Here is a 27,604-nt window from a genome sequence, read left to right on the forward strand (position 1 = left end):
AAGTGGCACATGCGCACAAGTGAGTAATTTGTTGATATCCTGTTGGCTAGTATTTTCGTCTTTGCTGTTTTCAACAGTTTAAGGCTACTTTTTTTAAAAATTCCAAAGCACTGCTAACGTCAACGTTATCTATATGAAGGGCTAATGGAAGACACACGGGATCTGGTGAGTAAAATGGCAAAATTCAAGGCCGCAAGCCTTCGACTACGTTGGCTTTACTTTACACAATCCTTTGTTGTTGTCTGTTTAGGGGAGCTAGCGGCTAAACCATCATACACCACAATTTACTACGATATGCCAGCATTTACCATTTTAATGCTCTAATTATAATAACCACTCAATCGCAATTGGCTCAACTTGATTTTTACACTGAAACGACTGAATCTCATTTTTATCTCAATGCTTTTTGCTAGCAAACTATGCTAATGCTACTTAACGTCTTATTCTTATTATCCGTATCATGTAAACATGCATAGATGGTTCCACTACTGCCACGACTGGAACATATATACGTATCTGCTGGGTTGAATGTCACACCTGACATATTATAAATCCTTATTTAGGCTTTATGAAACCATAGGCATGCATATACACATAGACTGTGTATATGGTATGTATGTATTAGGGGTGAGATTAAAACATTCCATTTCTCATTCATGATAAAAAAAAAATGTCTGGTGGACGCTAGGCTGAGGAAACACACAATAATTGGAAAAAATGACTTAATAATTTTAAAAACCGTTTGCATCTATGTCTGTTTTCCTCATGTCCCGCCCCCAAACAGGCAGGAAGAGGTTTCACTCTGCATTAGCTTCAGCACCTTGTCTTGTTTGTTCCATAGAACAATGGCATGAACGGAGTGAAGCCTTGCATGATACTATTTTTGTCTTGGTGGGTGGAGGCAGGAATTATAATAGTAGACTGTAATATATTGTCTCATTTTTTTTAATATTATTTCAGCCATACCAAATTTGGCAGCAAAAGTGCAAACATTTGATCCCCTGGGTCGCTGGCGGGGAAAAAAACATGTTTGTTTTGTTTTGACCACATTATGGTTACGACCAAAAAAGTTGGGAATATGCTGATTTAAATGTAAACAGGAATATTTATTTCCTTTTGTTAATGCATACATGAAGTTATGTTGCATGTCCATCAAAATGTTAGGACCATGACTGTAACTTGAGTGTCTCTCAAAAGGTCGTTTACAAGGTCATCATATAATTTGGGCATTTTTATTTCAGTACATTGTGTTCCCGAGATGGTGTTCAAATTATTAATATTATTATTATTTTTTTTTTTGTAAAGGCTGAGCGCACCCCACGTTCAGAACGTAAGCGGAGGGATTCGTTTGGAATGTTCGATGGCTACGACAGCTGCAGCGAGGAGTCTACCAGCAGCTCCAGCTCCGAGGAGAGCGAGGATGAGGTGGTGCCGTCCATCCCCGCTAGTCTTCCCATCATCAAGAACAATGGCCAGGTCTACACGTACCCCGATGGAAAGGCCGGAATGGGTGGGTACTCTGATTTTGAAGTATTATGTGAGCTTAAAGTACGTTCTGACATATTTTGGAGTTGTTCAAAGTATAGTCATATTATTCAAAGTCATTTTGCAGTTGAAGCACAAATGCAAAATCAATCAGAAAAAATATGACTCCCCCTTTTGCTGATGTTTTTTTAATATGTCAACTTTCTTCTTAAATAATTTTGTCAATTTTCTTGTGATAATATTCTGACGGATCCCATAATATTCTATAATTTTTGATCCAGCCCAACCTATTTCTTTCTAAAAATCTATGAATCTAAAATGTATATACAAATCTAAAAAAAATAAATCTAAAAAAATCAAAAAATCTTGATATTCTTTTTTTGTAAATTAAAATAATATACAATATTTTTTGTTAGAAAAATATATTTTCATCTGAATATTTTTACTTTATTCTGTTACTTTTTTCTTTTTCAGCAAATGAATTTTTCAAAAATGACAACTTCTGTACAACTTCAAAATTTTTCAACTTGATGTTACTAAAATTATTATGATTATAATTATTACTTTTTAATATTACTAAATTATTCTCCTTTGATGCGGGCCAATAATCAAACAGCCACAGGCTGCAAAAATATGTTTTTGGAATGTGGGAGGAAGCCGGAGTACCTGGAGAAAACCCACGCATACACAGGGAGAACATGCAAACTCCACAAAGGGATGGCCGAGGGTGGAATCGAACTCGGGTCTCCTAGCTGTGTGGCTTTCACGCTAACCACTCATCCGTGAAGAAAGTTATTCAAGGATGGAGGAGAAAACCATCACTCTACAGGCGACCAACTCATCTTTTCTTTTATTTCACAGCCACCTGCGAGATGTGTGGAATGATTGGCGTTCGGGATGCTTTTTATTCCAAAACCAAGCGTTTCTGCAGCGTTTCCTGTTCCCGGAGCTATTCTTCAAATTCCAAAAAAGCAAGCATATTGGCAAGACTCCAGGTAGGTGCTTCCTTACGTGTGTTCATTTCATTTCATTTTCTAAACTATTTCACAGACGTCAGTACAACCCTTACATTCCTGCAAATATTTCATTATAGATGTACATTCAATAAATTATGTTTTTTGTGCTTTTTTATGGGGTACATGGGCTTGGCTCTGTGGGGGCGGGTGCTGAGTGTTCCATGTCTTCTGCTCGGGCCTCTATGTGGTGGGGGTACCTTGCCTCCTCCGTCCCTGGGTGGGGTGGTATAAAAAAAATGTGAAGTTGTACCTAAAATTAGCAAAACCTGTTTAGTTTTTGGCTTTACAGATTAATGGGATCAATGTTTTTTCTTATGGGGAAAATTGCTTTGGTTAACATCCGTTTTGGTTAGAGTTGGACCTTCTCGAGGGATTTAATGTTTTTAGAGTTTTACATGCATAAAACAGTTGTAAATGCGCAAAATGAAGAATTAAAGAACATCAGTCAACGCTTACCAATGACTTGGTCCAGCTTGCAATGCACAAGAAGCGTAGAAGCGCAGTGTTGTATTCAAGCACAGGGTTTAGTGTCGATGGGAGTACTTCCTGTTTCCCAGAGTGCTTTGCTGTACACTTTTTGTAAAAAAAAAAAAAAGAACAGGAAAACACATGGTTAGAGCTTGCATAGTATTTGGTTAATATTCTGCATTATGCGTTGGTAGTGTATAGTCTGCTTTTATCCGTGTGTGTGATGTGTTGATGCTCGGTGTAGCTAACATGGTATGCCTCACACAGGTACACTACATTTGAGTACCACCTAGTGGCTCCAATGTGACATGACACAATGATGACAGTAAAATTTGTGTACATTTTAGGACAGATCTAACATCAGGTCTTTGTCAGAGGAAATCTTTTTCCACCTGAATAGGGAAGTGTGTTATATCTGTACAGGTGTATGCTCAACGCTCCTCAGGAAAGAAGATACAATATAAAACCTTGATATCACATCCTGTTATTACACTGAACACGAACACGCACATAGTCTGGTTGAAGGACATAGTATCTCCCACTCGGGCGTCTTCTTATCCTTATGACTCACCCAAGGACATGCCTCCAGTCTAGTGAAAGAGAACAGGTTTTTATAACTTTGCCTTAGAATGCAGAGGGAAATTTTCCATATGGAAAATGGGTATGCCTCTTTACAGAAGCCAAAAGTGGCGTTTTGCCTCCACATTGTCGCACAATTTGCCGTGACAATACTTTTTATGAGGGTGGCGTGCTTCCTCTGGGTTGGGAATGACGTCTTGCCCCAGGTGGAGGAGTTGAAGTATCTCGGGGTCTTGTTACCCTCACCTATGGTCATGAGCTTTGGGTCATGACCGAAAGAATGAGATGGCGGATACAGGCGGCTGAAATGAGTTTCCTCCGTAGGTTGCTGGACTCACCCTAAGAGATAGGGTGAGGAGCTCAGTCATCCTGGAGGGGCTCAGAGTACAGCGGAGAGGAGTCAGTTGAGGTGGCTCGGGCATCTAGTCCGGATGCCTCCCGGACGCTTCCCTAGTGTGGTGTTCCGGGCATGCCCAGCCGGGAAAAGGCCCAGGGGCAGACCTAGGACACATTGCAGGGATTATGTCTCACAGCTGGCCTGGAACTTGGTGTCCTCCCGGTGGAGCTGGAGGAGGTGGCCTGGGACCGGGAAGTCTGGGCTTCCCTACTGAGACTGCCCCCCCCCCCCCCCCCCCCCCCCCGACCCGGACCCGGATAAGCGGAGGAAAAATGGATACATGGATTAATTTTTATTTATGACATACAGAAATGGGGCGGCACAGCATATACATAATAACAATGTTGCTGTACAACCTAATGGAGTGTTGTTGTTTTTTTTACATGTTTTTACATAATAATATAATAGGTGGGGCTGCACGGTGGTTGAGTGGTTAGCACGCAGACCTCACAGCTAGGAGACCAGGGTTCAATTCCACCCTCGGCCATCTCTGTGTGGAGTTTGCATGTTCTCCCGTGCATGCGTGGGTTTCCTCCCACATTCCAAAAACATGCTAGGTTAATTGGTGACTCCAAATTGTCCATAGGTATGAATGTGAGTGTGAATGGTTGTCTATATGTGCCCTGTGATTGGCTGGCCACCAGTCCAGGGTGTACCCCGCTTCTCGCCCAAAGACAGCTGGGATAGGCTCCAGAAACCCCTGTGACCCTCGTGAGGAAAAGCGGTAGAAAATGAATGAATGAATGAACATACATAAATGATGCGCCCCGCACAGTTTACATATTCTTCCAACCTGTTTATGACCAATTTACTCAACGGCTGGCAGTATTGCCTACCACTGCAGGGATGGGTAATGTCTGATTACGAGTAAATGTACAGTAAACCTCGGATATATCGGATTCAATTGTTCCCTCTGGTTTTGTCCGATATAAGCGTAATCCGTTATATGCGTATACCGGAAAATGTCAGTTTTACGCATATATCGGATTTATATCCGGTATATGCGTAAATTGGATTTTATCCGTTATAAAAAGGCACTTCCTTGACTATGTTTCCAATGTACCTGGACGCGCAGGCAACGCTGCAAATGACGTCGTATAGCGGCCTGTCACGATTCGGCGAATCGGAGCACCACGATGCGGCCATCCGATATATGCGAGGGAAATTTAATGGAAATGCATTGGAACGGGACTGGAGATTTTGTCCGAAATAGGCGAAATCCGTTATAAAAAATCTGATATATGCAATGAATTTTTATTGGAAATGCATTACAGAAAAATCGGTTCTTTTTTTATCTGTCCGTTGTGAGCGAATTTCCGATATATCCGAGTCCGATATATCCGAGGTTTACTGTACATGAGGTACTATAGACATCTATAGAAAAATAAAGAAATCCATATGTGTGCTTTATTCTCCTAGGGCAAACCACCAACAAAAAAGGCTAAAGTCTTACAGAAACAACCTCTTATGGCAAAGTTGGCGGCTTATGCTCAGTACCAAGCGAGTCAACAGAACCAGACCAAATCAAAAGCTGGTACGTAAGGGCAAGTCACGACACTTCCGAGGTGCACGCTGTGCTTTTTCATTACGTTTTCGGCTTCACCTTGTCATTCTTGTTTTTTTATGTCAGTGGTTACTGCTGAAAGCTTTGACTGGGGTCAGTATATTTGTGGCAATAACACATCCGGCGCTCCAGTCAGCTGTTTCAAGCATGTAAGTATCAACTTTAACTAATGGACTCCACATTGTGTACAATGTACGAATATCATCCATTGCCCAAAAACACCATGTGCTTCAGGCCCCCATGGGGACATGCTGGGGAGGTATAGAAGAGGGTGTGAGGATTGAAGTGCTCAACTCTGACACCAACCACTCCACCAAGGTGTACTGGATAGCAGAAATCATTAAGCTTGCAGGTAGGACCACTGCTGCTTATGTACGCTTATGTATGTGTGTTTTAGGGGTGTGGGTTTCAGCACTGAGGACGATTCGATACACATCTCGATGCACTGCCACCGATACGATACTTTAATCATACATGGAATTTTCTGGTGATACGATGCGATATGATTCACCCTCTTCACGATGCGATAATCATTCAGTTCAAATCAATGCAATCCGATATGATATGATGCAATTCAATGTGATAAAAATAAGCAAAGGGAAATACTGGAATTCAGTATGGTCCTACAAAAAGGATTTGGCTTTATTCCTTCTAGGTACTTAGCAGTAAATCCAACTAAAGTATTGTTTTTCTTTTTTAACATGCACCACTTCTTAAAACAGCAACAACTTTCTCCCACATCAGCTCTGCAATTCCAATAGTAGTGGTTCAGTGATGGAGTCAAACAATTCAACAATAATTACCGCAGTAATTACAGTATGCAGCAACAAAGTTAATGCAGTCAATGTTTGTTTATATTCCTGTCTGCTAATATGAATGCACTAGCAGCTAGGCTAATACAGTAGTGAGGAGCAGAAAGTGGAAAACAACTTCTACCCTTTTAAAATTGTTTCAAAATTCAGGAAGCACCTGCTGTGCTTCAGAGGGGGTGGGGGTGAGGGGGCACTTGTTGCAGGGACAGACTAATAGCTCCTGGACAATTTAGAAAGATCCACTGACGAGGAGGCGGCGGTAGACTTGTCAGTGTTATGGTGTCCCCTTTTTAAGGGGGGGGGTCAGTTTGCAGTGCTGCTGTTGTACGGCTTCTTAACGCGGCATTCTTTGCAAATGACGGACGTTTTGTCGAGCTTTCCCGCCATTCTTTGAGAATCTGTAGTGTTTCCAAACATACCATTTAAACACTGCGGGGTGGGGGTTAAATATAGAAACTTCCTCGCTGCTGCTTGCTATGAACGTCCATGCTGTTTTACTACAGTAAACTTCAGATATATCGGATTCAATTGTTCCCACTGGTTTTGTCCGATATAAGCGAAATCCGTTATATGCGTATACCGGAAAATGTCCCTTTTACGCATATATCGGATTTATATCCGGTATATGCGTAAATTGGATTTTATCCGTTATAAAAAGGCACTTCCTTGACTATGTTTCCAATGTACCTGGACTGGGCAATGAAAAGAGACGTAAGGTAATGAGAATTTAACTTTATTGGACTCTGAGCATAACAGAGTAACAGAGAGGGAAAATTAATGGAAGTGCATTGGAACGGGACTGGAGATTTTGTCCGAAATAGGTGAAATCCGTTATAAAAAATCCGATATATGCAATGAATTTTTATTGGAAATGCATTACAGAAAAATCGGTTCTTTTTTTATCTGTCCGCTGTGAGCGAATTTCCGATATATCCGAGTCTGATATATCCGAGGTTTACTGTAGTAGTTGTATGTGCCTCACGGCTTCCGTCCGTATTCAATACTAAAGGCCAAATAATGATGGTGCATTCATGGCGCCTAGGGAACAGCATATGGGGTGAAGTTGAACATTAATAAAACGGCGCTTGCATCGGATTTTTACCGATACCCCCAAACGCATTGCGATGAATCTCGATTTCACGCGTCAATTGCATCCATATCCAGTGAATGAGCCGATGCACTCGCATCGCATGCGTATCAATTAATATCGATTATTATTGTTTACAGTCGTCCGCTGATTTACTATGTCTGCATGCACTGTGTACGGATCCCCAAATTTTGCCCACATTTTGCTCGTAGACAGCATGCACTTACAAGTACGGCAGATTGGCTCCACTTCACTGTGACCACAGTGAGAACCAGCAGTTTGTTTGAGAACACCGTATTTCATAAATAACAATATATTTGCCTTTTCCCTCCACAGGGTTCAAGGCTCTCCTGCGTTATGAGGGTTTTGACATGGACAGCAGTAAGGACTTCTGGTGTAATCTCTGCATTCCCGAGGTTCATCCAGTGGGCTGGTGCGCTTCTAGTGGAAAACCTCTTGTACCTCCAAAAAGTTAGCCCTACATGAAAACCCTCCACATGTTTATTTTTGTCAGACTGGTGAACGTATAATGGAGTGTTATGATACGCAATATCTTTTGCAGGCATACAGCACAAGTATTCAAACTGGAAAGCCTTTCTCGTGAAGCGTCTTACTGGAGCTAAAACACTGCCACCCGACTTTAATGCCAAGGTAAGAACACACAAGTGTAAATAGTACATGTGGAGTACCCCAGGGGTCAATACTGGGACCAAAACTGTTCAACTTGTACATCAATGACATTTGCAAAGTTATTATTTGCGGATGATAGCACATAATGACAACAGATACAGACTGTAAAAGTAATACAGTAAACCTCGGATATATCGGATTCAATTGTTCCCACTGGTTTTGTCCGATATAAGCGAAATCCGTTATATGCGTATACCGGAAAATGTCCGTTTTACGCATATATCGGATTTATATCCGGTATATGCGTAAATCGGATTTTATCTGTTATAAAAAGGCACTTCCTTGACTATGTTTCCAATGTACCTGGACGCGCAGGCAACGCTGCAAAGGACGTCGTATAGCGGCCTGTCACGATTCGGCGAATCGGAGCGCCACGATGCGGCCATCCGATATATGCGAGGGAAATTTAATGGAAATGCATTGGAACGGGACTGGAGATTTTGTCCGAAATAGGCGAAATCCGTTATAAAAAATCCCATATATGCAATGAATTTTTATTGGAAATGCATTACAGAAAAATTGGTTCTTTTTTATCTGTCCGTTGTGAGTGAATTTCCGATATATCCCAGTCCGATATATCCGAGGTTTACTGTAGATGGCGGTGTAGGATTCAGTGAGCTTTGCTTCTTCCTACTCCTTTTGGACATGTGCCATATAAGTGTATAAAATGCTTCATTTTTCTCCCCCATCCGCCACTGTTGACTCATCCTCTCTGTGGTACCGTAGGTTCATGAGAACACACAGTTCCCCTTTAAGAAGCTGATGCGGGTGGAGGTTGTGGATAAAAACTATCTCTGTCGGACACGGGTGGCGCTGGTGGAGCAAGTTATCGGAGGTCGACTCAGGCTAGTCTATGAAGAGAGCCAGGATGGCTCGGACGACTTCTGGTGCCACATGTACAGCCCGCTCATTCATAACATTGGATGGTCACGCAGCATCGGACACCGCTTTAAAAGATCTGGTATGTTTTTATGATAATGATGATGATACCTCTCACATTGCTTTATTCTCAAGGACAATACAGCAGTAATGAAACTGAGATATAACATAGAGTAGTCAGTGCACAGCTTGGAAAGCAGGATTGATTTTAATGAGTAGACCTTGCAGTGAATATTTAGGCTGAACACCATTGTTATCAAGCACTGCCTTAATCCTCTTGGTTATGGAATTGAGAAGAGCTGCACAATGACATACTGGAATTATCTTCCACTCCTCCGTGATGATGCGGGTGAGCACCTACGTCCCTTAGTGGACCTTACTGATGGGTGGACAGGATAGCCAGTGACGTCGGAGATTCAGAGTTGACTTTTAGCTTGTCGTTGGTTATGGACACAACAGTAGCCTGTGTTGTTAAGATTATTATTGTGTTGTTGTGAGATCATTTAAACTAGCACAACTACACAGTACATACCTTTTCTGGTTGTCACGTCTGGCCCTTTGTCTCACTGAACACAGACACTGAGCGACGAGAATAGAATAGTCCTTTATTGTCATTGTAACAAGTACAACAAAATTGAAAAAGTGCCCAACAGTCAGTGCACCATTCATATGTCAACCACATTAAAAATGAATGAATAAGGTTTAAAAAACAACAACAATTAAACTAAACTAAATTCAATTAAAACACTCACTCAAGCATAAAATTCATTAAAATGCTATTGCACGATGTTAAGGATTATTCTTTACGGCATTGAGGGTAGTTAGTCGTGTAGAACACCATATTCACATATTACAGTGCCTCTCCTGCCTTGTATTTGTGTTACTACGTTTAGTTAGTTCATTCAATCATTTTTATGCTTTAAAATGCTCAATGAAGCCAAAAATAACTACTTTTTTTTTTTTTACTAATAATAAGCCCCATTCAACCATTGTTGATTGATTACTTTGTGAAAAAACGCGTTAGGGTGAGCTGTTTGAAGCACGGCATAGCCGAGGATGACTGTATTCTCCTCCCTGTGAAACAGAGGTCCATAAATGCATCATCACATGGTGTCTTTCTAACTCCTTCTATTCCTTTCCTTCTCAGACGTAACGAAGAAGATCGACGGTCAAGTTGATGCTCCGCCACAGCTCTTCCAAAGGGTAACACCCAGTGACATGTTGGTTACTTACTTTGGTCTTGTTCTTTTCCTGATTTGGGCGTAGGCTTGGGGTGATACTGAATGACAGCATGTCAGCTACGGTGCTTGTGAAGGTTGATGACAGGAGTAGAAAGTCTGATATAAACTGCTCCTCAATTGCAAAGATGACACATGTTCACTTTTGGCTGATGTCCTTATCTTTGACCGAAGAGCCGAATGAAGCAACATTGTATTATCAGTACCCCGACTATACAACGGTTCTGGATTGATTCATGGCTGATTTAAGGAGTAAGGACTTCCTGTGTCGTCGTCATCAGGTTAGAGACGTGGACCAAAGTGGGGATTGGTTCAAAGATGGCATGAAGTTGGAAGCTATTGATCCCCTCAACCTCTCAGCTATATGTGTAGCCACTGTAAGAAAGGTAAGTGGCTTTTTGCTATTCAAGGTAATGTAGCTAAATCAAAATGTCTTCATATATATACTACACCACAATAACCAGTCCCCATGGAATTTCCCCATGTGGGACAAATAAAGGCATTTATTATCTTATTTCATAGGCTTTCTTTATGTAAATGCCTGCAATCTTTGTAACTTTAACCGCAAAAGGCACAGGATTTGGAAGATGGAGGAGCGCAAAATTGGCTTTATTCAGCCACAACAACGTGCGGCTATATTCCTATTAGCAAAACATCATTTACAGTGTGCTAAACAATGAACTACACTCAAGAATATTACTATAGATATGACGCTTTCTATACCAACTGTACACTGACGACTCTATAAAGTATATTTTAGTTTCATTTGTCGTATTCGAAAAAATGGACAGTCATACATATCTCATTCTGTCAACATTAGTAAAAAAATATGCACACCTAAGCAAATTGTATGTTCTTTGCCACACTTAAGCATTTCCAATTATTAAAATGGCTCCAAAAAACACTGATACGGTGTAAGCCAGGGGTCTCAAACTCACTTTACCTGGGGACCACTGGAGCTAGGGTCTGGGCAAGGCTGGGCCGCATCAGGTTTTCAAAAAAAAAAAACAAAAACGCATTTATTAAAAACAGAAAAAAATATACAAACTTTTTCAGTGCTTTGGTTCCGATTTTCTACAATAAAAGCTCTGATAAAACATTCCACTGTTCTCAAATTAATTTTTATTTTTCTGCACAAAATAAGATGAAAAATAAATAAACAAATCAAGAATAAAGAAAATCAACCAATCAGTAATAAATAAATATAATAATAATAATAATAATAATAATAATAATAACAATAACAATAACAATAACAATAATAATAATAATAATAATAATAATAATAATAATAATAATAAAACAGCAAATAATAAAAACTTAAGAAACCACATATAGTTGGTGGGTAGACAAATTATTTTTTTCAGATTAAAATGAACAAAGCATTATTAGAGCCCTGTAGACATGACAAAACACAACTATAGTCACATTTATACTATTTTTTTATTTACAACATATTGTGCAACTGCAGGGTCTTGAGACACATGCTAACTCGCAAACTAGAGAGCTAGCGACCTAAATGGTAGCCTTCAAGTTATTTCCTTTTAAACTTAAATAGCCAAAAAGTTACCACTTCCACACGGATAGGGAGGATAACTATTAAGTTATTTAACCTTTAACATGAACATTAATCAAACGTAATAATTTTTTCTGGGTACATGATACCATACAGCATCCATATCAAACTTGCGCGGGCCGCACTAACATTAAACTTTCATATCAAGGCGGGGGCCTCAAACCATATGTGCAGGGAATTTGTGAGAATTTGCTTGATCCTGAGGGCTGGGAATAACGCTGGCCATGATTTTAAGGTGTTGGCAGACGGGTATCTCATGATTGGAATTGATGGTTCTGAGGCGGTGGACGGATCAGACTGGTTCTGCTACCATGGCACCTCCCCCTCCATCTTCCCTGTTGGCTTCTGTGAAATCAACAACATTGACGTGACACCCCCTCGAGGTACTGTATCAAGCGCTTTGATTCATTCGAGAAACGTGAGAAAAGTTAATTTTATCATGTTTTTGATTTTGATCGCAAATGGTTAATAATCTTGTTTCCTGCAGGGTACACAAAGCTGCCATTTAAATGGTTCGACTACCTCAGAGAAACTGGTTCAGTAGCTGCTCCTGTTAAGCTATTTAACAAGGTAGGTGTAAGTCTGTTATGATATTACCGTATTAACCCCAATATGAAACCATATTTTCTTCCCTAGAAAACGACAGGTTGTCTTCTAAACAGCATTTAAGTTTATTTCCTTAGACTGATAACAGCCCATTGTCTTAATGGTAGTGGGATTTGTATGGTACTCTGGGGATTCTCGTACTTCCTGTTTTGAGTTTTCATTTACTCCTGTTTCTCTTTCTCTAATGCAGTGGCGCCTTAGTTAACATCATGAATCCATTCCTGACTCACACTATAATGACTCTAACCAAAGCATATTTTCCCAACGAAAATAGTGTAAATCCAATTAATCTAGTCTAGACACACACAACTGTTAATACAAAAACATTCTATAGATAGTAATTACAGTTTTACATACAGAAAATTATGCAAAATTATTACAAATGAGGGCTGCACGGTGGTCGAGTGGTTTCCTCCCTCATTCCAAAAACATGCTAGGTTAATTGGCCACTCCAAATTGTCCATAGGTATGAATGTGAGTGTGAATGGTTGTTTGTCTATATGTGCCCTGTGATTGGCTGGCCACCAGTCCAGGGTGTACCCCGCCTCTCGCCCAAAGACAGCTGGGATAGGCTCCAGCACCCCCGCGACCCTCGTGAGGAAAAAGCGGTAGAAAATGAATGAATGAATTACAAATGAGGGCTGCACGGTGGAGAAGTGGTTAGCGCTCAGACCTCACAGCTAGGAGACCAGGGTTCAATTCCACCCTCGACCATCTCTGTGTGGAGTTTGCATGTTCTCCCCATGCATGCGTGGGTTTTCTCCGGGTACTCCGGTTTCCTCCTACATTCCAAAAACATGCTAGGTTAATTGGCCACTCCAAATTGTCCATAGGTATGAATGTGAGTGTGAATGGTTGTTTGTCTATATGTGCCCTGTGATTGGCTGGCCACCAGTCCAGGGTGCACGGTCCATGCAAGCCCACAAAATTATTATTATTAAAGACATTATCCTGCTGCAACTACAGTTTGCAAAAAATGTAAAACATATATCCAACTAATATCAACTTTGTACAACCAATAAACATGGACCTTGCTCAGTTAATATAGCAAATGGGAGGAAAAACCAACATGGCAGCATGACGGCAAGGTGGTGACTTTGTATGTTTGACTCAGGATGCCGCCTCCATCCATCCATCCATCCATCCATTTTCTATACCGCTTATCCTCACGAGGGCTGCAGGCTTGCTGGAGCCTATCCCAGTTGTCTTCGGGCGAGAGGCGGGGTACACCCTGGACTGGTTGCCAGCCAATCACAGGGCACATATAGACAAACAACCATTCACACTCACATTCATACCTATGAACAATTTGGAGTCGCCAATTAATCTAGCATGCAAACCTGTTCCAGTAAATTTGAATGCTGTCAATGCAGTCCAATTCAATATACATATTCATTTTCACTATTCTTCTGGCCTTGACAGGAAGTTCCTAATCATGGATTCCGACAAGGCATGAAGCTAGAGGCCGTTGACCTGATGGAGCCACGACTGGTGTGTGTTGCTACGGTGACGAGAATTGTACACCGTCTACTACGGATCCACTTTGACGGCTGGGAGGACGAGTACGACCAGTGGGTCGACTGCGAGTCGCCAGACCTTTACCCTGTGGGCTGGTGTCAGCTGACGGGCTATCAGCTCCAGCCCCCTGCCTCCCAGAGTAAGACTGGATTTCAATTTTAACTCCATTTTGAAACAAGAGCTCCTATTGGTCCGAGTCTAAGAAAAGGGTGTGCGAGAGAGAGATTCCATTCCACATTTTGCATATAATGTACTGTCCATAATCCATACTGCAATATGTATTGCAACCTCATAACAGATATCACAATACTGTGTGTGCATGCCTCCTTGTCACATGCATTTATGAACTATTTTTTATTTTTTTAATTATTATTATTATTACAATTTTTTTTAGATATTTTTTCCAGCCTCCATATATTCCTAGGTGTGTCTGTTTTCCTCGTTTCTTGCCTCCAAACAAGCAGGAAGATATTTCACTCTGTGCATTGGTTGAGCATCTACATGCTTCATAGAAGAACGGTGAACAGAGTGAGACCTTTGTCTATGGGGAGGGGAGGAGAGGCGGGGCTACTAGCATGCACACACAGCAAGAGTGTAGCCTCCTGAGGAGCAGTGCAATGCAACATTGTAGAAATTATATGCATAATTTTGTAACTCTCTATTAATTTACTAAGGGAGAAAAAAACACATAAGAATAAAGAACTACATTTTGTGTTCATTTGTGCTAATATTGAAATTTGTTTGATGGTCTGAAACATCTGACAAATCAGCAAGCGGTTTACTGCACAGTAACTTTGGATTTTGGCAGCTGTTCATGTATAATGGGTGACTATTCTACTACTATAAACAGTATTGTAGTAATAGTACTAATATCACAAATGGTCTTCTTCCAGGTAACAGAGAAATGTCCCAGTCGCTACCCAAGCAGAAGAAGAAGTCCCAACAGTATAAAGGCCAAAAGAAAAGTGAGTAAACTATCTCATGTTTGGCTTAGCATATGTCTTCTTCTGGCGTCTTACCCAACGTAAGGTCAGGTGTCGTACGGCTCACCTGCTTGTCAATCATAATGTGCTAAGAACATTCATTTGCAGAGTACAGATGGAATTGTTTAGAGTTATTATACAGTATATAAAGGGTAATCTAAGAATAAATATAAGTGAGCCCTGTGTCATCATAAAAAAGTTTTGGCCTTTTCCAAAAAAAAAATGTCCAGGAACTTTGACCTAAATAACGCAGCATTTATTCCTCAGTACTCAGTACGCTTTTTTTTTTTTGTCCGTTGAAAGACAGAAGATGTTTGTCACATTTTTTGAGACCATGCTACAATAATATGAGACAAATAATCAAAAACCTTCAAAAATATACATTCATGCCGTATCATACTGTATCTCTTATTACAACAAAAAATCTATCCAAAATACTGTACTGTGTAACATTTTGTCATTTGAATGAACATGTCTTTATCAATGGTGTTGACCAACACATAATATTATTATTACTGTAGATATTAATGTAGATATAATGTATGTAGATATTATTTAGTATGCAGTCTTGTACACTTTTACCATGATATCGGCATATCCGTGCCTCCCGTGTCTGAAAAGTGCATTTTTTCTGGATAAAATGTAAAGCAGTCAAGAGTACAGCTGGGATACCAGTGTACACATTTGCCGTACCCTTAATAATAATAATAATAATAATAATACATTTTATTTGTATAGCGCTTTTCAAAATACTCAAAGACACTGTACAAAAGAATGGAGTTGAATAAAAGCAAATAAACAGAGTAGAAGACACATTCATTGGTTAATACACAGTTAAAACATGAGTAAAAGCGGGGCGGGGCACAGCAGTCAGGTATAAAAAGTTAAACATTAAAAACAGACTTAAAGAGGTGGATTTTTAGTTGTTTTATCAAACTGGGAAGGTCAGGGCAAGCACGGAGTGAATGGGGCAAAGAGTTCCAGAGGGCGGGGGCAGCGATGGAGAAGGCTCTGTCACCCCAGGTTCGCTACCCTTGACAGCGATGCGACTAATTTACAGCCACAATGTCCCACAATGCTTAGGAGTTCAGCTAATAATATTAGCTATTACTATAACTTTATGTCTAGAGGGCTCTAATAATGGTCAAAAGCGTATTTAGGAGGTCATAAACGCCTTTTCCATGGTCTAATTACCAAAATATTACATTTACTAATATTGAATCCTACTTTGGGGAAAGTGCCGTATTGCTGTCAATCCTGGTGCAGATTAACTACCATAAAGGAGATATGACTGTATGTATGATTTATGTTACTGGATCCATATCTGCATGGGCCAATATTCGGGGTTACAATATTGGTATCGTATCGGAAAGGAAAAGGTTCTATCACGGTGAGCATGCGCACTCTATACGTAAATATCAGGGGTGGGCAAACTACGGCCCGGGGGCCAGATACGGCGCACCAAGCGTTTGAATCCGGCCCGCCAGTATTCTGCATTCTTCAGTATTTCAACTTTAGAATTTACAAGCTTGTAAATTGTATTTTGTAATTTGTTAAGGTCTGATGTTTAAAGTGCTCCTGGGAAAAAAAGGGAATTGAGAACATATCGCTTATAGTATGACACTTTTTTACAAATAAAATTACACAAATAATTCAATGCGGACTGTTAGATTTATAATCGTAAAATAGTGTGTTTGTGTGTGTGTGTGAAATTCTGGCCCACGGACAATTTTGTTAACTCAACACAGCCCACGAATCAGAAAGTTTGCCCACCCCTGGTATACATGTTTGTTAGGTAGGTTGCTCCTTTTATCTTCATTGGATTTATATCGAGTCTTTGACCACATCAAGTCAATTCGTGCTTGGAAAATGAAGTACAACTTTCAAATTCATGGACGAAGATATGGAAGAAGATAAAAGATGATCTATTTGCAGATGAAATTTTATTCAAATTGAATGCCCGAAATATACATATATATATATTTTTTTGCCATGAAATACTACATGTATTGTTTGCATTGTGGTTAGGTGGAGTGAAAAGGAATACACAGCATGCTGCTACACTGTAGTGTGAGGCATGGAAAATATGACACTAGACTTTTTATGATTAAAAACACGGAAATGGATACACAGTAGACTGCCCCCATTTCCCACAGTCCACATAATTTAAGATGGAGACGGTAGAATCTATTCTAATTGTCACTACAGTGCCTGGAACTTGTACCTGGACTCTGGACTCTAGCTAGGGTACCCCCCACCCCTTCTAGATCGGACCTTGTTTTGAACCGTCCTCCATAAACGGACAAGAATGAGTGCATAAGATGAAAGCAGCGTACTGCCATTGTTCAGCAGCTACGCTCTGCAACTTTAAAATTCTGCACTTCAGGTAATAAACCACTTTACTCAGAATGATTGTTGCACTCGCACCTTCACTGAAAACCGGGGCTGCAATTGCAATTGCATTTCCATGTTTCATTTTTAAAATCATGTAACGCAAAAGCTAAGCAGTTTTATGGTTTGCGTTGTGTTCCCTTACTCCAGCGAAGTGTGACTAGAATACTGCGTGCCGTACCGTTGCACCCCTACTGTACTGAGAACACACCAAGGACGTAAAATACAGGAAAAACAAACACAACGTTGCTTAGTTACTGTTGCTCTCATAGAGCATACTGTATCTTTGAACATCCTCAAGGATACTCTAGCCACCTAATGTATGCTGAGTTTTGTGATTTCCGATTGTGTGAACTGGACAGGAGGATGGCTGCATGCAGAGAGGACAGTTGAGTTTGCTGATGATGTTTTGGCAAGGGCGCAGCTGATAGTTACCTGTTTTTTTTTACTCCCACAGTAGTATGTATTGTATTGTGTATTATTCCATTCCATTCTAAGTATTTCTCAAGTGAGTCGTGTTTGCAGACCAAAATACATATACAAAATACATACTTCAGGTGGGAGGCGGGGTACACCCTGGACTGGTGGCCAGCCAATCACAGGGCACATATAGACAAACAACCATTCACACTCACATTCATACCTATGGACAATTTGGAGTCACCAAAAACCCTAACATGCAAGTTTTTTGGGATGCTTACGGGGAGAACATGCAAACTCCACACAGAGATGCCAAGAGCGGAATCGAACCCAGGTCTTCCCGATCTTATGACTGTGTGGCCTAGGTGCGAACCACTCGGCTCAGTTCATTTTATATTCAACAAATCCAACTACACAAATGATGCACAGCCTCATAGCTTAACTTCTCTGAACATTTTTGCCAAGAATTATTATTTTTGCACATCGAGTTTGTCCGCAAATATCGCTCAAATACGCACAACTGTCTACGCCAACAAGTAAATGTGTCCCTGCCTCGACGACCCATGCTCTCACTTCCTTGTTTACATTGGCAGAGATGTGATGATAATCCCTCATTTACCAACAGAAATCACTGCTATAGGTCTTGTTCAACACTTGTTCAACACTGTTTTGCATAAATGTCAAAATCAAATTTTAATCAGCTTAATCGTGGTCTTCAAATTAATTAATCAAGCACACTTAAATGATTCAGACAGTCAAATGTAATTAGTCAATGACAACTCAGCTATTATTAAGGGAGAAAAACGATCCAAACCCACATGGCCTTGTGTGAAAACGTTATTCCCCCTTTTAAAACTTATTTGAGATCTATCAGCCTGGTGAAGAAGGTTAAAATGCCACATATAAAGCTTTGGAAACCAAATGGCATCCGCAAATGGCCAAAACATGGAACAGTGGTGAACCTTCCCAGTAGTGGGCGGCCAACTAAAATGACAACACAACAACGTCCAAAGAACTGCAGGCCTCACTTGCCTCAGTTAAGGTCAGTGTTCATGACTCCACCATAAGAAAGACACTGGGCAAAAACGGCATGCACTGCAGAGTTCCTAGACCAAGTCCACTGCTGAACAAAAACCACATTAAGGCTTGTCTCAATTTTTCTAGAAAATATCTTGATGATCCCCAAGACCTTGGGGAAAATACTTGACGGGACGAAGTTGAACTTTTTGGAAGTTGTATGTCCTATTACACCATGCCAACAGTAAAATATGGTGGTGGTAGTGTAATGCTATGGGGTTGTTTTGCTGCTTCAGGACCTGGTAGACCTGCTGTGATAAATGGAACCATGTATTCTGCTGCCTACCAAAAAATCCAGACATGTCTGTTGGTGACCTCAAGCTGAAACCAACTTGGGTTCTGTAGCAGGACAAAGTCCACCTCTGGATGGCTGAAGGAAAACCAAATGAAGACTTTGGATTTGCCTAGCCAAGTCCTGGCATTAATCCTATTGAGATGACCTTGACCAAAAAGGTCGCTTCATGCTGGAAAAGCCTCCAATGTGGCTGATTGGCAACAATTCTGCAAAGTCCTCCACAGCGCTTGATTGCAGTTGTTGCTGCTAAGGGTGGCCCAACCAGTTATTAGCTTTTGGAGGAAATCACTTTTTTTTTCTTCACACAGGGCCATGTAGCTTTGGATTTTATCCTGAATTGTGGTTTTATGTGCACAATATTTTCTTTAGTGAGCTCTTTTAGCATAACCATGATGGCTTCAGTCTTCTTGGTAGGAGAGCAACGCTTCAATGCTGTAATACCGTTATGACTGGTTGGGAAACCTTTGGGGAATAGCTTGTTTCATGATTTCACTCTAACTCAGCAATTATGAGCTAAAGTATCACACTTGTGTAGTTGTTCAAGACCAAGTTCCTCATCGTGCTGACTAGGGTCTGGCAGCTTGGTGTCAGATTACCAGGGGCTTATTCAAATAGGCAGCGAGCGTGTGATTCCATTGTAATGTTTTGCACTATGATATCCTGTGTATAATAAGCCCCTGGTAGCTGACCAGAGTTTGGCTTGATGTTTAGAAAGGAAGATTCCGGTTGGTCGACGGCCCTTCAGTCAGGGAGGCAGGAGGAGGAGCTTCTCAGGGGATGAAGAGCAGAGTCCATCCCCTTATGTCGAGGGGCCAACTCAGTCCCAACTCCGAACCCACGCCCACCAAACCCACAATTCAGGTAACATCACACTGTTCACGGGGATGGGCCTGCCCTCTGCTGCAGGAGGCGGTCATCAGTTTGTGGGTCACATGGCCTTTTTTTTGGGACTGGATGTAGCATATGTTGCATGTGTGACCACTGACCTGTTTTTATTTATGACTGTCCTCACATGAATATTGCCCGTGTTCAGTGTTGGTTGGCAAGTAAGATTGGTTTGTGTCTCTTGCAAGACTCAAGCGTGTGACTTGTCCACTCTGAAGCTGGGGTGTAACGGTATGACACAATGACGGTGCGATACGTACCTCGGTTTGAAGGTCACGGTTTGGTTCATTTTGGGTTTACAGTAAGGGAACAAAAGGCATAACATGAAACTGCTTGGGATTTGTGTGAACGGCTTTAATCATTTCTAAAAAGAAACAAAAAAATGGCAGGTATTTGCCCAATGAATAGTTAAAATAAAATAAATAGAATACTGTATATATAGAACAAATAAATGAGCAAATAAAAAAATAACATTTATTGGGGTGACACAAGATCTTGCAAGATTAAAACATAGAATATTTTTCCTTCCGTCTCATGGGCACTAAACCCGGGATGATGGATTAATTAATCACAGAATAAATAAAAATGAAAATCATTTGTCCAGCCTCCATATATTACCATGTGCATGTGTGTCTGTTTTCCTCGTCCCTCACTTCCACTCCCTCACTGTGCAGTGCTTTAAGCACCTTGGTGTGTTTTGTTCCATAGAACAACGGCATGAACGGAGAGAGTCATTTTGTGGGTGGAGGCAGTGCCAGTGGCATACACAGTGTGTAGACGAGTGTTGCATAATAAAAAATGTATTAGTAGTTTGCAGTATGCAGTCGTCCACTACAATATTGCAGTTTGATATACAATATCTGACTCTGTCTGCCAGAGGGAGGCTGACGTCATTGCAGCAAACCCAGCAGCAATGACAAATTAAATGCTTTGCTCGGATGAAATTTTTATGGGATGGTATTGGTACTTGCCTATTTTTTTTTACCTAGCTTTTGAGTGTTAAGTTGCTGTATGATGATTTTAGTGTTGTCTGTAAGATGACAGTGAGACTGTTCATATTGATTAATGAGCTCCTGCGATTTCCGGTGAGTGCCACAATATGCCATTTTATGATGTTGACATGTGTGCTTATATATGTAGAAATCTGTTTTTAGTGAGAATTATGGTATACAATTCTAGGCATGCCTACATGTGTTGCTTTACAAAATATCAAAGTGGCAAAGTTGCATCCTTTCACAAAAAACGTTTGGTCAGTCCTGCTCTCCAAGCTTCCTACTCCTTTTGGGACGTGTTGCATTGTCTAAATATAAACCAAATCTAGCTTGTTAACAAACAAACCATACCATACACGGTTTTATTTCATGAAAGAACAACAACAGTGCAACAGTAACAATGATCTAGTAAGTACTGTGAGTTCCTTATTGGTTGAAGTGTCACTTGTGGTTGACTTGAGCTGCAGGCAGTGTGGGTACAGCCCAAACTCGGTGACTGTGAATGGTTCATGGTCAACCAGTCCAAAGTGTAAGATGCCTTTTTGCATCAAGCCAAAGTCAGCTGGGATAGACTCCATTTCTCCGTTCCCCCTGAACAGGAGTACCACAGGGAACTGATGTGTGGATGACATGTAGTGCAGCATTAATAGTTCCAGTTTGTAGCACTGTTCTCCATATTTACAAAGTGGATACAGTCTCTTTGGCACAATGGCTACTCGCCATTACGAAGGCTGTAGGTTGGGCCTTATGATTTCCTCGTGTGGAATAGTCAATGAAATTGCGGAATTGGCCAATAAAACAGAATTTGCCTAAATTTTTCTTTTCTAAATTTTTTCTTACAGAACGAGAATGGAAGCTAGCTGGGTTAGCGTGGTTTAGGAGAGCTGTGTGTGTGTGTGTGTGCAACTGGATGAGTGTTTGTGTTGTATTTCAGCGCTTTAATGTAAGCGAGTGTTTTACTAAATAGACACACCCACCCAGCTCATATTAACCGTGAACATACAGTACATTCTCATCACACACAACACACTTACATCCTTTCAAATAAAAGTAGTTTGCCACATTTTGTCTAATAGTGTAGACAAAATAAGTGTGTCATAAAAATATCTTACTTTAAAAACGCCATTGGAATTGCATTGGTGACTGCATCTTCTTCACTTGCAGACATGGGCATTAGAGATGGTTGAAGATGTTGGAGCAATGTGTGCACAGGCTGACATCATGTTAGCCAAGCTACATCCATTTCTCAATTGCTGGGCAAAATTAGCCAATGATGTACAGTGGTGCCTTGGTTAACGTCATTAATCTGTTACACACAGTCTAACTCAAACCAAAACGGACCCTAACCAAAGCAGATTTTCCCATATAAAAGTAATATAAAGCCTAGCTACATCCATTTCTCAATTGCTGGGCAAAATTAGCCAATGATCTACAGCAGTGCCTTGGTTAACGTCATTAATCTGTTACACACAGTCTAACTCAAACCAAAACGGACCCTAACCAAAGCAGATTTTCCCATATAAAAATAACGTAAAGCCAAGCTACATCCATTTCTCAATTGCTGGGCAAAATTAGCCAATGATGTACAGCGGTGCCTTGGTTAACGTCATTAATCTGTTCCACACCGTCTGACTCAAACCAAAACGGACCCTAACCAAAGCAGATTTTCCAATATAAAAATAATGTAAAGCCAAGCTACATCCATTTCTCAATTGCTGGGCAAAATTAGCCAATGACGTACAGCGGTGCCTTTGTTAACGTCATTAATCTGTTCCACACCATCTGACTCAAACCAAAACGGACCCTAACCAAAGCAGATTTTCCCATATAAAATGTAAATCTGTTCCACACATCTAAAAAGGGTTAACACAAAACGCATTTTGTTGACAGTAATTATAGTTTTACATGCGGAAAATGCTACAAATACAATTACAAATGGACAACTCGATATTTAGCATTAAAAAAATGCACAAAACATGAATTAACAAAATTAACACAACAGTAATTACAGTTCACAAAATTGTAAAATAAAATTCCCCCATAAAATTCAGAGCTCTTGCACCCCTGTCTCGGAACAGTCCATTTGGTACGATCCACATGTTTAACACTAATGTTAAACACTGTTGTCCACATTGCATTGTGCATGTACAGTAAACCTCGGATATATCGGACTCCGATATATCGGAAATTCGCTCACAACGGACAGATAAAAAAGAACCGATTTTTCTGTAATGCATTTCCAATAAAAATTCATTGCATATATCAGATTTTTTATAACGGATTTCGCCTATTTCGGACAAAACCTCCAGTCCCGTTCCAATGCATTTCCATTAAATTTCCCTCGCATATATCGGATGGCCGCATCGTGGCGCTCCGATTCGCCGAATCGTGACAGGCACATTGGAAACATAGTCAAGGAAGTGCCTTTTTATAACGGATAAAATCCGATTTACGCATATACCGGATATAAATCCGATATATCCGTAAAACGGACATTTTCCGGTATACGCATATAACGGATTTCGCTTATATCGGACAAAACCAGTGGGAACAATTGAATCCGATATATCCGAGGTTTACTGTATCTCCAGATTTTGTCTTCGGTTGTTTGATGCAAGACTGCAGCGTAAACCAACCGAATGCTATTTAGCAGGAAGCCAAGGCAAAATTTAACTAAAATTTTGGATGTTAACCAAAAAACAATGCTAGGCAGGGCAGACACTAACTGTATTGCATCAATGCATGCGGAAAACTGCTAAGGAACCCAACGCACCGTCCCGAAAAACTTGAATTCCGAATACATGTACCGTTACACCCCTCTACATCGTACGGCATGTTTTCAAATGTGAAACGTGAATGTTGCTGATGCATTTCAGCATGACTCGGCATTTCTGTCTTTTTATGTCTGTAGACTCCCTCCTGCGAATGAAGGAGGAAGCAATGGAGGCGGATGAGTTCAACTTTTCACAGGGCACCTCTGACCAGGAGAGCAACGGCTCGGGGACCTACTACATCAAACAGGAGCCCTGAAGTCTAAAGGTCAGAGCGGGACAAACGGTTCTCTTTCCAGGCTGAAATGACACTCAGAAGCGCAAAATTTTCCAGCGGAAGAACTTAAGATATTCTCTGAAGCCGTTTCCAAGAAAAGCACCCACGGCTTTGGTCACAAATGTTTGACCTTTTTTTCTCCTTTTTCTAACATCAAGGGTCTGAGCATTAAAAAGCAATGGTAAAACACATTTGCCATGCTGCGGGTACGTGGAGCTCCTTTGTGCTCCACGCCTCACCCTAGACCTGTATAAACTGTGATAACTGTGTGGGTGAGCTGGGTCTTTTGTGTTTATTTCTTTTCGGGTAGGTTAGCCACTGAACACACGCATTCATTGTAATCATTTGTCTGATAATAGAAGCTGGCACAAATAGGAACAAGTCTATTATATATTTACTTTTTATTCTGAAATTCACAGAGGACATATTTGAAATAGTACTTGAATTATTTGAGTTGATTTTTGGGTTAGGGTTTTGTCTTAATGTAGGTTTTTACACTTGCTTTTGGTGGCTGTGTGGTGAAAACGTTGTACATGAAAGTGGTTCTATTTATATAGGATGTGAATAACTATTCAACTACAAGTGCAGGGCGTAGGCGGGTAGGATTTTGGCGATGATGTAGTCGTTGAACGCTGCGTAGAATTCATCGGAATGTTCCTTCCGGCAGACATATATGTTTTCCAGAGCAACATTTATTTTTTTTCATTCAGCCATGAAGTACAAGTCATGTGCCGGTGAAAATACGTCACCTGACGCTCCTGGTATGGATGTACACACGGGAACCCCGGTTATTGTTCTTGTGTGGCATACATGCTGTCACCTCTTCATTGTGAAGCATGGTGTGTTCAGGTCTTTATGGACCATGTGAGTCTGCCTTCTATGGAGGACTGGGTTGTACAGTAAACCTCGGATATATCGGATTCAATTGTTCCCACTGGTTTTGTCCGATATAAGCGAAATCCGTTATATGCGTATACCGGAAAATGTCAGTTTTATGCATATATCGGATTTATATCCGGTATATGCGTAAATCGGATTTTATCCGTTATAAAAAGGCACTTCCTTGACTATGTTCCCAATGTACCTGGACTTTATTGGATTCTGAGCATAACAAATTGTTAATTAAGCTAGGCCCTGTTACGCCCGTCAGGCCTACGTTATTTCCAATAGTGAGGTTAAGATCTCATTCACTGCTGTGCTAGTATTATTGACGTCACTCACTTTTATATTTGTCCTAAATCTGGAGCCAGGAGAAAGACAATAGCCAGTGACATCAACAAGATTAGCATAACGATGCGGCCATCCGATATATGCGAGGGAAATTTAATGGAAATGCATTGGAACGGGACTGGAGATTTTGTCCAAAATAGGCGAAATCCGTTATAAAAAATCCGATATATGCAATGAATTTTTATTGGAAATGCATTACAGAAAAATCGTTTTTTTTTTTATCTGTCCGTTGTGAGCGAATTTCCGATATATCCGAGTCCGATATATCCGAGGTTTACTGTAGTATGTAGATCCGCGATGGACCCGTAGTTTTTCCAGTCTAATTGATCTTTTCAAGACGAGTTGGGACTCTCGATTGGTTCCTGCTCTTGTTCTTGACATCACGGTTGGGGAACGTTGGTTGGTCGATCTGAGGGTGCCGTCCTCCCTCTCAAATACTCTTATCATCCGATTCACATGATCTGTAGAGATATTTTATATACACTCCTGAAGAATTTGACATTTTGTATTGTTGGCTCTTAGGCGTTTCCGAGTAGAACGCCAAAAGAAAAAATGTTAGTGAGACAAAGAACGTAAACAAACAAGTGAAATTGGCTGTTCATTAACTAACGATGGGCACAATCCCACCAAAAAAACACTTGATTACAAGGAACCACTCTAGAGTTTCTCCAAAATCTTGATAAGAAGCAACATCATCATGATCATCATCATCAAAAAATCGAACATACAGATGTCAGATAGAAGATCAGAGCATTCAGAGCATTTTATTATTTGGAAGATTATTTGCGCTGCAAGAAAGACATTCTGCCATAAAGAAACCTGGTCGTGGTTGCTAACTTAACCGGACTTTCTGACATCAGTCACTCCTAAACCTTTTGAAGGTTGCAACGGTGGTCCTCGCAGATGTCAGTACTATTGAATTAGGTGACGGTTTGAGCTCCAGTTGGAAAGCTCCTGGAGGATCTGGCATAGCAAACCTTCAGGAGGTACTTGGTCAAACCAAGTTGAAATAATTTGTTTTTATTAGATTTCAGGAAATGTTGACCTCAGCTGCATCTTGAGCATTGAAATTAGGCCACTGTTAATGTTGGGGAAACTTTTGAAACACTTCTCCATCAGGGTCCGTCATGGTGCATCATGTTTTTAACCGGCTCAGATTTTTTGGACCAAACAGCCTTTTTGACTCAAGCCTGGCATTGACAGGACTTGGGGACTGCGTCTACGTACGGAATCAAGCTAGAACCCACCCAAGCAGCTTTTTGTCAATAACGACTTTTTATCATGGTGTGTGTCTGCGCATTTGTTGTTTGTGTGTGTGTGTAAACTTCTCTAAAAGCAATATAGAAATGTATACAAATTGGTGTGTCTGCATACGTTTAGATGCTCACTGACAAAGTCCTTTATGAATCACCTCAGACGTATAACCACATAAGGAGTACTGTGCAAAAGTCTCATTTATGCTTTTCATTAAAAAAAACTGTTTCATAATTTCAATGCAAAAATCAAATAAAAAATAGTATTATGAAATATATTACATATCATACAAAAATATATTTAAAAAAAATCATCCATGACTAAATTCTACACAGTACAACCTCGGTGTCAAAAGGTCAGACAAAACCAAATAACTTTCTCATAAGAAATGTAAATCCAATGAATCCGTCTCAGACACCCACAAATCCTGACATGACAAGTTTTATAGCGTAATACAAAAGAATATAGAGAGTTTTACAAAGCCAAGATTGGAGCTTCAAAAATGATCTTTTGCACAGCACTGTACAGTATGTCAGAGACGCGAGTACAACTCTGACATTTCTGCTATATATTATCTTTTCATGGAACAAGCAAGTAAAGTAGTCAGTGTACAGCTTTGGCTAGCGTTCCATTTGCGCTGGCAACACGAGTGGCCGTGATGTACAAACGGAGCCCATATTTTTCCGTGTGACTCGATGTTAAATTCGGTGTGGTCACGCTCTCATACTGGTCAGTGGAATTCCAACATGGCACCTTGTGGCGAAGAACTCGCTGAGTGAGGATCTGTAAGGAATTGTTGCAGAGTCAAAGAAGATTGGGACCGGCCTTGCCACATCCACTCCACCAAAGAACTGTTCGGAAAACAGACGTACGAGTTCTGTTAGCAGGAAACCTATAAAGATGATGTCTGCTGAAGACCGTCGGACCGTCGGATGTGCTGGCAACCGTCGGACCGTCGGATGTGCTGGCAACCGTCGGACCGTCGGATGTGCTGGCAACCGTCGGACCGTCGGATGTGCTGGCAACCGTCGCACCGTCGGTTGTGCTGGCAACCGTCGCACCGTCGGTTGTGCTGGCAACCGTCGGACCGTCGGTTGTGCTGGCAACCGTCGCA

At 40.8% G+C, this 27,604-nt stretch overlaps 1 protein-coding gene across 2 annotated transcripts; it reads left to right on the forward strand.

The window, feature by feature from the left end:
• On the forward strand, positions 1-27,506 carry mbtd1 (mbt domain containing 1). Of its 2 annotated transcripts, XM_058061330.1 has the most exons (17): positions 1-165; positions 1,306-1,510; positions 2,347-2,480; positions 5,365-5,479; positions 5,576-5,658; positions 5,744-5,861; positions 7,745-7,879; positions 7,971-8,059; positions 8,825-9,059; positions 10,125-10,180; positions 10,497-10,601; positions 12,027-12,174; positions 12,279-12,361; positions 13,820-14,054; positions 14,809-14,880; positions 19,793-19,942; positions 23,870-27,506. In XM_058061330.1, exons 1-17 carry the CDS (start codon positions 145-147, stop codon positions 23,986-23,988), a joined length of 2,103 nt encoding a protein of 700 aa, XP_057917313.1. In that variant the 5' UTR covers positions 1-144; the 3' UTR covers positions 23,989-27,506. The 2 variants fall into 2 exon arrangements, with proteins under 2 accessions (XP_057917313.1, XP_057917314.1); XM_058061331.1 differs by lacking the exon at positions 19,793-19,942.
• The last annotated feature ends 98 nt before the right edge of the window (positions 27,507-27,604 follow it).

The sequence above is a fragment of the Doryrhamphus excisus genome, chromosome 22 (assembly GCF_030265055.1).
Source record: "Doryrhamphus excisus isolate RoL2022-K1 chromosome 22, RoL_Dexc_1.0, whole genome shotgun sequence".
Classification (NCBI taxonomy): Eukaryota; Metazoa; Chordata; class Actinopteri; order Syngnathiformes; family Syngnathidae; genus Doryrhamphus; species Doryrhamphus excisus.